Below are 11,384 nucleotides of genomic sequence, written 5' to 3' on the forward strand. Positions count from 1 at the left end.
TTGTCCCTTCTCTGCAGCCATAAAAAGTTTCTTTGGTATGGGCCACTATACCAAATACAGTGTGTTCCTCTTTTCATAAGGGTCCTATGTCCTACAGAGACCTGGGAGTTGAAGAAAAGAAGCAGTGTGGAACACAAAGCAGCAGCAAATATGGAATGTCAAACAGGCTTTCCAGGGCTGCTACTGGAATGAGCTAGAGGTGGGAGAAATGGAACTCCAGGAAGTTGAATATTTGCTGTCTTCTATTGCAAAGGAGTAAAACTTGAAGAACCAACTTTGTTTTGCAAACTGTCCGTATAATAGGCTTGGTATATGATATTTAGCAGCATTCTCTGGTGGAGAATCAACCACTGTCATTTATTAAAAAACATGGCCATTGAAGATTCAACACACACTGCTGTAAAAATACACCCTTAGAATATTGTGATTTGTTAATACAACTGTAGGCCTGATAATTTTAAGTGTTCATTTTGAAACTAACTCCAAATAATATCCTTGAAGGTTGATAGAATGTTTACGAGATTTTGGGCCCTTCGACTGGCAGCTGGCGACCGTAGTATGCCAAGCTTTATGGAACTTCACTGAAGACCTGAATGAGACAGAAATTTTTATTGGCATTGAAGAAACAAATAAAATTTTAGATCTCTTGGCTTTTTTTCTCGGTGAGTAAAGCAGGACAATACTTGTCAATTATTTAATCTCCAATCTAACAGTCACATGCACATATCCATACACACAGGAATATATTTATATAGGAAGCATTTTAAATACTTTTTTGAATTGTAAAAAAGGTTCTTTTATATATTTTTGTTTTTGCTTAGAATGTTTTAAGTAGAATTGTGTATTTTATTTTTTTAAGATGAACACATAACTCAGGATTGCTGCTGGGATTTAGATTTACTGGAATATCAGAGAACATGCTGGGAAGTAGAATTTAAACCTGTGGCTTCAAAACTCCTGGACAAAATTCACAAAAGTCATCATTCCTATCTGGAACCTCTGCCAGAGCCTTATTAGACTTTTTGCTGATTGCACATATGTACAGGAACATTAATGGAGATTTCTCAATAACCGAGGTAGACAAATGGCCCAAGAAAGAATTGCCTGCATACAATAAAGTGACTTTGCAGTAAACTGACAGCCATTTAGTCATGTGGACACAACATGAAAAAAAAATCAGTTTAGCTGCTGTTAAAATTACTTTTCTGGATGTCTTTGCACTTTTTTTTAAATAATCTAAATTGAGGAACTACTGTTCAATAACTTATTTAAATGTGTTTTTATCTGGTGGTAAAAATAAAACTTTATTTTTAAATTGGTTGATGCCGCAGGGTTACATCTTTTGTATGGTATGCATTGTATTGAAACGCATGGATATGGCAGCACGGTGGCTCAGGGGTTAGCACTCCGGGCTTTGCAGTACTGGGTCCCAGGTTCGTATCCCAGCCAGGACACTATCTGCATGGAGTTTGCAGGTTCTCCCTGTGTTTGCGTGGGTTTCCTCCGGGTACTCTGGTTTCTTCCTACATCCCAAAAACATGCAGTTAGGTTAATTCGCTTCCCCCTAAATTGACCTTGGACTGTAATAATGACATACGACTATGTTTGGGACATTAGATTGTGAGCTCCCTTGAGGGACAGCTAGTGACATTACTATGGACTTTGTACAGCGCTGTGTAATATGATGGCGCTAGATAAATACTGTGTAATAATAATAATAATAATAGGGCAAAATATGACTACACTGTAACTTCCCAGGCAACAGAATTCAAGGAGTTCTCTAAGGCAAGAAACATGGGAGTTGCCATTGCTGACTTTCCTGCCATCCTGGTTGGCCCTTATTTACTGTCTAATATTACTGACCAAATAAGAATGCAGCCAATGACTTCCAAAAACTGCAATCCTGCCAAGGTGACCAGTGGACAGGATGGCAGCTGCAGAGCAAATCTGCAGTGGTAGGTGAAAGTTTTTATGGGAAGGTTCCTTTAAAGTACTGAGAAGGAAAACCACTGCCACTGCCAATCTCTTTTTAAAAACTGCCATTTGCAGGATTAGGGCAATAGCCAACAAAAACAGAAAGTGCCAGGTCCATCATCGAAATCTATGGAAAGGTTTTAAATCTAATTTTTTTGTTAAAAGCTTTCTTGATTCTTACTGGGTGTAAAATCTTGCATACAAATTCAACACAGAACCCTTCCCCCATGACAAAGGAAAAAAAAAATTGACAGTTCAGAGACCTTCAGAAAGGGTCACGTGGCCCAAAAAAAGTGAGCTTCCAAAACCTAGTGTCAGCTGGTTATGAATTCCACCCTAGTGCCACAAAAGGGTAGAAGTGAAAGGGAGTTGCCTGGAGGATATAACAGCATTGTCCCTACACAGCCAATCCCTATTTAATGTACAGCGCTGCGTAATTTGTTGGCGCTATATAAATATTGTTTAATAATAATAAAAGAGGAGATTCAGCTGTGCTGTTCCATTGAGGAAGACAGAGTGATAGGAAAGCCTGATGGTAAATAATCATGAGTATCCACAGTCTGCCCTTGTGAGGGCCTTTGCAGCCAATTCCATTGGTAGAAGGGAATTGCTTGTGTATGATGGCTAATGGCCCACTCCTGCAGGTGGCAGTATAACCTAGTTGTGAAGACATAAAGCAGTAACCATCAGCTATCAAATAGAGAAACAATTATATTTCCTGGCAATACCAATTAATTAGCTTCAGTATAGGTAAGCCACTGGCCTAACACAAAGGTGCACAATAGGAGCCAATACCTTTCTCTGGCAGACAGACAGACAGGCAGGAAGAGGGCATAGACAACCTTCCTTGTCTATCACTACAGATTTTATTTAGAAAGGAACCTGTGTTCTGTCCATACAGCACAAAGCACCAGCTTCACTTAAGTTTCCTACCCCGCTGTACACTTGCTGCCCCATTTTTTTTCTTTTGAGAGCAGAAAAAAAAAAAAAAACTTCCTGTGTAACCTAGATCATTTATTGTAATTCTAAATAGTAAAACTGTGTAATTATAGTGTCCTGTTTGCTTTGTTATAATATGGTTGGAATGAGTAAATATATTTTATAAACATTTTTTGGAGGCTAAAAAAAGTTCCAATACACCAGGACTGAAAAAGTTTTTAAAAAATTTAGGACTGAAAAAATATTTAAATCTGAAAAGGGCTGAGGATTCTTTGTACCACCTTTTCTAGTTCAGCAGCCTTGTACATTTAGCAGCTGCTGCAGGGATTTCTTGTAAATATCATTGCGTCTTTTGTTGGAGAGCTTGGCCTGTTACAGTAAGTGGAAATGTACCAGGTCTACTGGCAGAATCAGAAAGGTAATAAAATTGTTACGCAGGGACACTGCTGTGTAAATGCAAGTTACAGACTGCATTTGCATTACTTTTTTATTTTTGTCTATAGTTACACTTCATGTTTCGTCACCAGGCTTTGTCATCCTATTGGTTCTTGGCGAATGGCTCCAGAAGTGCTTCAATTAAATGTTCCTTACTATTATTTTTATTGCTTCCAGTGTTCAAATTGATTGGAAGGCTAACACAAAACAGGGGCAAGTGAACCTGTTGCTTTACATCTATGATAGGTCCACCTTTAAGGAGCAATAAAAATAAGTGGATATGTTCCAGTTATAAACCACAGCTGTAACTCCATGAAACTTGTGTGAATCTACCCAATAAAATAAACAATAGCTATCAAAAAATAAAACACACAATCAACATTTATGGTCTTTATTTAAAAAAAAAAAGTCATTAATACTGAAAAAGCATCAAAAAGATATTTATCGGTTTATATGTTTATAATACAAACCCTTTCATATGTTAGTTTTCCAATAACCAACTTTTTATATTTTACTGAACATTCACATCTTGATCAAGTTTGAAACGCTGTAAACCACTGGTGATTTCAGCAGCTGCAAATGACTTTCTAAATGACCGAGTCACACTGGCTACCTACAATCCCTCCACCCGGACCACTGCTAGGCATGTAACAGTGTGATACAACAAATGTGCACCCCACAACCAGAGGTATTTTACTTTCCCTGTGGTCAGAGAATAGTAACATACCTTCTAAACATTAAAAAGAAAAAAAAATATCTATACACAAGTTTTCAGGAAGACAATGTTTGTTAACCTATATCATAATGATATATATATGTAATATACACTCAATCACAGTTTTTTTTTTTGTTTTTCAGCACTATAATAAGCCAGTAACTGAAATCAGCAACATACATTAGGAAATCAGTTAATTGCTGTAAATGGCCAACCAGAAAACATGCACAAATGTATGGGAATGCACACTTCCTGTGTGTAGTTATACAACAAGGCTCAGGTTGTAGCAGTGTTTTTTATTTATTTAGCTTAATTAGGGGGGCCTGCTTGTCACCAACACATCAGCAGCACCACCCATTGGGAAATCATAGCACATGTTTTCCCCGTTCCTCATCTTCAATACTTGTAAGTGTCCATCACTGCAAAGACATGCACATCACTGGATGGCAAAGACCAGACTTGCAGTTGTTTAAAGCAAGACCGTCTCTTTCAGGACATTCCAATGTCAGTTCAATGTGAGAAATCAGCAGCACAAACCAAACAGCTGATATGATGGCAATTATGGCACAATGGACTTCTGAGAAAAGGTAGCTACCAGAAAGGCATGGGAAGTCGGCAGTGCAGAAAGCAGATTTCCCTGTTGAACATTCGTTTTAGGCGATTGCTTTGGGTAAAGCAGTCAGGTCATATACCAGGTGATTGCTCGTAGAGCATACAGTAGTTCAGCTTGCATCCTCGCTTCCATAAGAAGCAAATTAACATGGACCTGCAATAAAGATAAGAACAAGTATCTTTAAATAAAATTCATTTTATTAACTGATGCAGCGTTCTGCCAGCCACAACATACACATGCTGTGCAGAAGTTGAAAGCAGTGCAAAAATGAACAAAGCATATGAGAAAAACAAAGTGCAGATGTCATCATGAAGTTATTTCCTGACTAACAACTTATACAGTAAACACCAAATAGTGAAAATGCTACCACTGCTGACAGGCTGCGAATTCTGCTTGCTCTGGCTTTCATGCTCACCAGCCTACAACAAACATACAGCCTGTTTTTAGGAACAACTGCTTTGCCATATTTGTATGAAAGCATTCAGGAAGCACAGTAGCCAAGGAACTAGTATAGGTAACATATCCTAGAAATTGCAGCCTCCATATTTCCCTCATTGACAGATTTCCTTTAATACATATATTCTTTTGTTGCTCCAGAACCACTTTTGTATCCTACCACCACCCACCGCTTTCCTTAAGCTGCAATTCAGTGGGTGCAGACTGGCATTATGTATTGTAGGGAACATGCTGGATTTTGTTACTTTACATTCATGATAGAAATATTTGGGAGCTCTAGTAACTGGGCATTTGCAGTGGAGCTGTATTTCTCGGTCATTTGCAACCCCCTTTAAAATACAGGGTTGCATAATATGTTGATGCTATCTAAATCCTGTTTATTATTATTAATTATTATGTTTAATTAAATTGCACTCACCTTCTCAGAATGCTTGAACTGCCTCCAGAAGCTGTCATACATTCGTTTTGTAGTTTTCTCTGGACTACACACCACATTTTTAATGTAAACTTTAAAGCTTCGGTCCAATAACTGGTTTATTTCTCCATAGTCATAATCATCATATCTACAGCAAAAACAAAGATGTCAGTAAAAGAAACCCTCTACTGCTTAACATAAGATAAACGTTTACAATGTGACTGACAAGCTGAGAATCCTGAGTAAATAAATTGTGCGAATTCACTTTAATTACCAGTCCTGTGAGAAGCACAGCCCTATTTTCTTTTATCTGCCCATCATTGCCCAATGTCTTATTGAGGAAAAGATCTCAACTCCTTTACTTCATTAACCCTTCTATATACATGTACCGGATTTACACCACAGGTCCCTTTATACTATGCGCACCACCATAAAAAAAAAAACCTTTCCCTTTCCAAAACAGGACAGAACAATCCTTCCTTGAGGTTGTATGCAACTATCACCTAAATACTACCAAGCACAAGTCAGGGCCTCACCTTATTCCAAACATACAATGTACATAATTCCATATGGCGCGTCTTAGCGTTGAGGTATCTACATCATTGTGCATGGCCATGGTATTATATGTCAGATTATATGCAATGTGAAATTTCTCATCAAGTAGCTGCCCAACATCTGGATAAAGACGATTCACTAAGGAGTAGCCATGGTCTTCCCAGCTGAAATCCTACAATATAATAAATAGAGTTTAAAACAAGTCACAGTAAAAATAAATGTTTTATTATGGCTTCTATTATAACATACGGTGAACAGAGATTTGCAAGTCCCTGAGCATTCTTTGAAAAAATAAACTAGTTTACAATTTTACACCAGTCTATTAGTTTTGGATGTAAGTGCAACAGAAGAATTCCCCAGGTAATACCACCTGATAAGAATATCATCTAAACTGCACAGAGGAGGAGTTGTCATTGAATGGAGCACTCCACTGGAGCCATCACTGCTCCACAGGTATACAATATCTTCCAGGCCACAGAAATATCCCCAATCCACACAGCAACCAAACCCCCGGTAAATCGTCCTTTACAATACAGGGAATACATAGACAGTTTAGATGTTGTGTCCAAGAAAACTTTCATTTTGCATATTTATTAGAAGTAGGCCATACATTTTTTAAATATTTTAGAGTGTTTTTGAGTTTCCAGTGTGTTCAGGTACCATAATACATGATATTTGCCCCATCCTCTGTGTGACAAGACTGGCAGGCAGGAATATTGGGGTAATTATAGCAGAGTTAATGTAAACTTCAAGTTTATTTGTTAGGGACTTAGGCAGATTCTAAGATTGTAATAAAAGATGGCACTCTACCTGCACTCGGAAGGTGGGAACATGCATTCTGCGGCGGGAGAAGTCCTTGTAACCATAACTTGTGTCTTCAAAATGTTTGGAAACTTCTCGTGCTGGTGAAAGGTCCTCATCTGCTGATGGAAACAGAATATTATTATTGTATTCATTCATTATTAGGTACATATGCTTAGATTGCAACAGGAAAAAGATTTAAAAACAAATGATATAAAGTAGAGTAATGCGTGTTAGGGATAACTTTGTACAATGCTGTGGGAAATAGAAGAATAAGAAGTGGGGCAATTGTCCCAGGCTTCATCACAATGCACTCATGGGACTTTGTACCCATCACAACAATTCTGAGAATGCGGTGGGCTCTGCTTTACCACTGCTTAAGTCTTGGGAGTTACTAATATTTGATCTATTAGAGAATATGAAAGATTTTCCAAGACACATTCTTTTGGTCACACAAGATTACCTTGAAACCTCTAACAAAATAAATATGGTGAATTCCTAAAGTGGTATTAGTCGCAGATTTAAAACAGAACATAAATCATCAGGGGATAAGTGGAAGTTGTATCTCATGAGATGCTCACATTAACGTACCTGTAGCAAAAGCCAGCATGCTCTCAGTCTTCTCTCGCTCAAAGCGTGTAGCCATCTCTTCCTGGCTCGCTTCTTCTTCATCTCTACATTCTTGAAGCTGCTTCATTTTCTCCATCAGAACTTCAACTTCACAAGAAGAATCTAAGCCCTGCAAAAGTCAGAGAGACTCATCAGACTCCATTTCCAGATATATTTGATCCTGCTAGCAGAATCTACAGCAGATCTCATATTTCTATTGGATTATTTCTTGGGAATTGACAACTAAATCATGCCAATAATGTCATCAGACCCCAAAAACGCACACACTAACTTACCACACTTCCTGTTATGTGGTGGCCATCTTCCCCTCCGTGATTGCCGTTTGTAATGTCACAGATGCAGTAGTTACTGACAGATGGGGGGCGGAATGTGTGGCCTCCATCATTGTGAATTTCTGGACTTATTCCACAGCCAAATGTGAAAGACGCCAAGGAGTGGTAATGTGCAAGAAGGACTACGGCATGGATCAGCTCCGCCAGGGACCAGCTGTGCTCTCCTGTTTTCAGCAGTTGCTAAAAAATACAAATAAGAAACAAGTCAGTCGGACTGTTTTGTAATACACAAAGGTTGTACCACCACTTGGCCACTGCTCACCTCAATGTGTTCTTTTGTGATCAGCCAAGGCCTGTGTGCTAGTAGCTTGTTTAGTTCCCCCAAGTTTCTGAGCTTCTGTGGAGCGTTGTCGAGGCCATTTAACCACTTCTGGTCCCCTCCACTATGGATAAAGTCATTGACGTGCAGGTTAACCAGGTAGGTGCACTGATGCCTGGCTGCTGCCTGAAACCACAAAAACATCTCATATGAAATAGACTGTAAGCCTGATGATGGGTTGGATTAATGACGATGCTATAAAACTGCATCTATAATGAATTGTTAAATATAATAAAAATATCCAGTCTGCATACGATATATATGTGTAAATAGGTGTGACCACAGAAGGACAGGGAACTCCAGGTGGGGAGAAGTACCTGTCTAATGGGCATAGCACTTCTTACTATAGTCACCCAATGACAAGGGGATACAAACAGAAGTGAACTCACCATGATGCCTATGTAGTGCTGATAACAGGCAGGTAAAGGACCGTCCATCTGTAGCAAGTAATGTTGTGTTTTCAGGAAACTTCCTAAATACTGAGGGTGGAACACCATCACCAGAGTTATGTTATCCAAGCGGCCCATGTCTGAAAATGCATCTGCAAACACTGAATGCATGTTTGCCTCTTCATTCCCCACTTGTAGAATCTGTGGATATAGAATATATGACATTGGGTTACTCACTCTAAAACTTGGACATTCATATTATGAAAAAAAAAATGCAACAATATGCAACAACATTACACCATTTGTTATTTATATTAGAGGACAAGTCCATCCAAAAGTGATAGTGCAGTACCTGGCTTTCTTCATTACTACGCTGCACTATATTCACTATAAATGTAACAGGAGAGGGGAGACCAGTGGTAGGTATGTATACATATGCAGAGATCTCCCCTGAATTTACAATTTAACTCTGCAGCATCTATCAACCACTGAAAACTCTGTATAGGGTGAATGGTCATGTAACCGCACTAGAGATGGGAGAATGTTTTTCACATCATGGATTTTACACACAGTAGGTAAACATTTCTGAATCTGTCTTTACATCGGCCCATTAGCACTCAGTGGAGGTAAGATTGGCACAGCACATTGGCACCCATATAACTGTATATTTCTGCCACTTCCCCATCCAACCACAGGATGAGGATGGTCTTGCCGCACACTGTGATGTTTTATTCCAGTACACTCTACAGGATGGATATGGGAAGTGCAAGACCTGGCCACTGCTTATGTTGGTGTTATATGAATCTCAACATTCATTGGCTGATAAATTGGTTCAAAGGACTTTTTATATGTATTTAGCTTCCTTCACCTATAAGCTGATTTGCACGTTTTCCCAAATCTTAAAAAAAAATGGAAATGATATGTATATTCCAAATAGTAATACAGAATTATCTAATCATAACTATATAAAAAGGGAAAGCTACACGAATAGCTGCAACCTCCATCCTAGGAAAACACAGCACTAATGCAGCCTGCTTAGGTGATCCGCTATAATGATCCATCTACGGAACACATTGCCCAATAAATACTGAAATGCATGCATGGCAGCTAACAAAGAGGACCTGTCATGTCAATGAACATAAAGTGCCACCAACCTCTTCTTCAGGGATGAATCTGCTGGGACCTTGTCCTAAAGGACGAGGGATTCGGACTCCCATTTCCTAAAGAGAGAAAGTCACCACATTCAGATTGACATAATATACACACAAATCACATAACACAATAGAAGAGAATATAAAAAGAATTGTATTGGCCCTTTGACTTGTGGTTTCTGTGTATTGGGCAGTCTGTACACCAGGGAAATGCTGTGTGAGCAATTTTCACTTATCTAGCATGTTACACTTTCCTTCTGATGACATCGGGAATTTCCATCCAGGAACATAAAAGATTCTCAGACTCTAAGATTCTCTTCATTGCTAAGAAATGACATTCTGCACAGTGATGAGATGTTGGGAAGATTTAATAAAATATCACAGAGCTTCCTCTGCTTATTCTGTACAAATCTCTTCAGAGAACATTGCGGGGTCCTCTGCACACAGCGGAGCTCGGCTGTGTAACATTGTTCATGTCAGCGCACAATAATAGAGGATCGCAGCTACAATCAGGCGGCTCTCTGCTGCTAATTAGCCAACTTCTACAAAGAACAAATGTTTTCCCCACCAGCGGTACACAGAATACTAATCACTAATGGCAGTACTCAGCCTGGACTCCCCCTGGATAAAGGGGGGATAGGATCCCAGGTACTGGAGCTCAGGTAATAGCGGAGCCTTCATACACACAGCGGACAGTCTGGGATGAATGGCGCAGTGATAACCATGGCACCCAGAACTCTTTGTTCCCAAACCTACTGCAGGAGCCACACAACCTGCAACCTGTGTACCATGTATGTGCACTACATTGTCCTGACCCCCTCTCTATACAATAAGAACAGCACATGTATTATGTATGATATGTACATACATGGCAGGATCATCACCAATACATGCAGACTTGTCCATACATGTCCTGACATGGGGGGTGGATCACCCTGCCCCCCCCCCCCCCCCCCCCGAGCTGGGGGTACAAAGAGGGGGCTGGGGGTTAGTATTGGGGAATGAATGGAAGCAGAAAAACAAGGGGAAGGCTCATCCAGCCCAGCCAGGGCCCCCCAGGGAGGATGACTGGTACAGCAATGCCAATCCATGGCAGGAAGACTTTCCTGGAAACACGCTGACAATGACTGACATGAGCGATCCAATGCTCGGCTTCTCACCTGAGCCTTGTTGCTGCACACTCCACTGCATCGCCTGCAGATGATCTCTGGCATTGTTGCCCGTGGTGACAACCTCATGGTTACTATATTCAGTGACACACAGAGAGTATAGATCAGTGCTCTGTCTTTATTCCGGGCAGTGTATGGACTCTGCTATTATAGCCCGGACTATTGCTGTGATGGAGCCGCACACTGTTCACCCCGCACTCCCAGCACGCACACAGCGAATACTGCCCAGCACTCAGCTTCATAAACAAGTCCTGGCCAGGCGAGCTACGCGCTTCAAACACGCCCACATGGGAGGCTTGACCAATGAGGCCTGAGCTCGGCTGTTCCTCGCGGCCAATTGGAGGGGAGAGAAAGCCTGATGCGGGGTAGGCGTGACCAGCAGTCAGCCTGATGTAATGGGGGTGTAACTCCAGTCTGTGAAAAACAAGATGAAAAACACCAGGCTCTGCAAACAATTCTCTGCTTCTATTAACTCCTTACACTGCCTGCAG

The 11,384-nt window shown here is 40.2% G+C and overlaps 2 protein-coding genes across 5 annotated transcripts in view; one reads left to right on the forward strand and one right to left on the reverse strand.

Moving 5' to 3' along the window:
- Positions 1 to 1,320, forward strand: part of ARMC2 (armadillo repeat containing 2) — a 55,649-nt gene extending 54,329 nt beyond the window's left edge. For 2 of the 3 annotated variants that reach the window (XM_072408738.1, XM_072408737.1), the window contains exons 17-18: positions 502 to 662; positions 860 to 1,320. In XM_072408738.1, the coding sequence (XP_072264839.1) occupies positions 502 to 662; positions 860 to 1,017 (319 nt within the window). In that variant the 3' untranslated portion in view covers positions 1,018 to 1,320. Of the gene's footprint in view, positions 1 to 501; positions 663 to 859 lie in introns of those variants that run through there. The other variant, XM_072408739.1, reaches the window with a different exon arrangement.
- Positions 1,321 to 3,723: 2,403 nt separating this feature from the next.
- SESN1 (sestrin 1) overlaps positions 3,724 to 11,384 on the reverse strand; it is a 91,427-nt gene continuing 83,766 nt past the window's right edge. Inside the window, exons 1-10 of one of the 2 annotated variants that reach the window (XM_072408741.1) lie at positions 10,885 to 11,113; positions 9,728 to 9,793; positions 8,574 to 8,774; positions 8,128 to 8,310; positions 7,809 to 8,045; positions 7,495 to 7,642; positions 6,913 to 7,022; positions 6,084 to 6,274; positions 5,551 to 5,695; positions 3,724 to 4,829 (exon numbers count right to left, since the gene is read on the reverse strand). In XM_072408741.1, the coding sequence (XP_072264842.1) occupies positions 4,743 to 4,829; positions 5,551 to 5,695; positions 6,084 to 6,274; positions 6,913 to 7,022; positions 7,495 to 7,642; positions 7,809 to 8,045; positions 8,128 to 8,310; positions 8,574 to 8,774; positions 9,728 to 9,793; positions 10,885 to 10,962 (1,446 nt within the window). In that variant the 5' untranslated portion in view covers positions 10,963 to 11,113 and the 3' untranslated portion in view covers positions 3,724 to 4,742. Of the gene's footprint in view, positions 4,830 to 5,550; positions 5,696 to 6,083; positions 6,275 to 6,912; positions 7,023 to 7,494; positions 7,643 to 7,808; positions 8,046 to 8,127; positions 8,311 to 8,573; positions 8,775 to 9,727; positions 9,794 to 10,884; positions 11,114 to 11,384 lie in introns of those variants that run through there. The other variant, XM_072408740.1, reaches the window with a different exon arrangement.

This window comes from Pyxicephalus adspersus, chromosome 4 (genome assembly GCF_032062135.1).
Source record: "Pyxicephalus adspersus chromosome 4, UCB_Pads_2.0, whole genome shotgun sequence".
Lineage (NCBI taxonomy): Eukaryota > Metazoa > Chordata > Amphibia > Anura > Pyxicephalidae > Pyxicephalus > Pyxicephalus adspersus.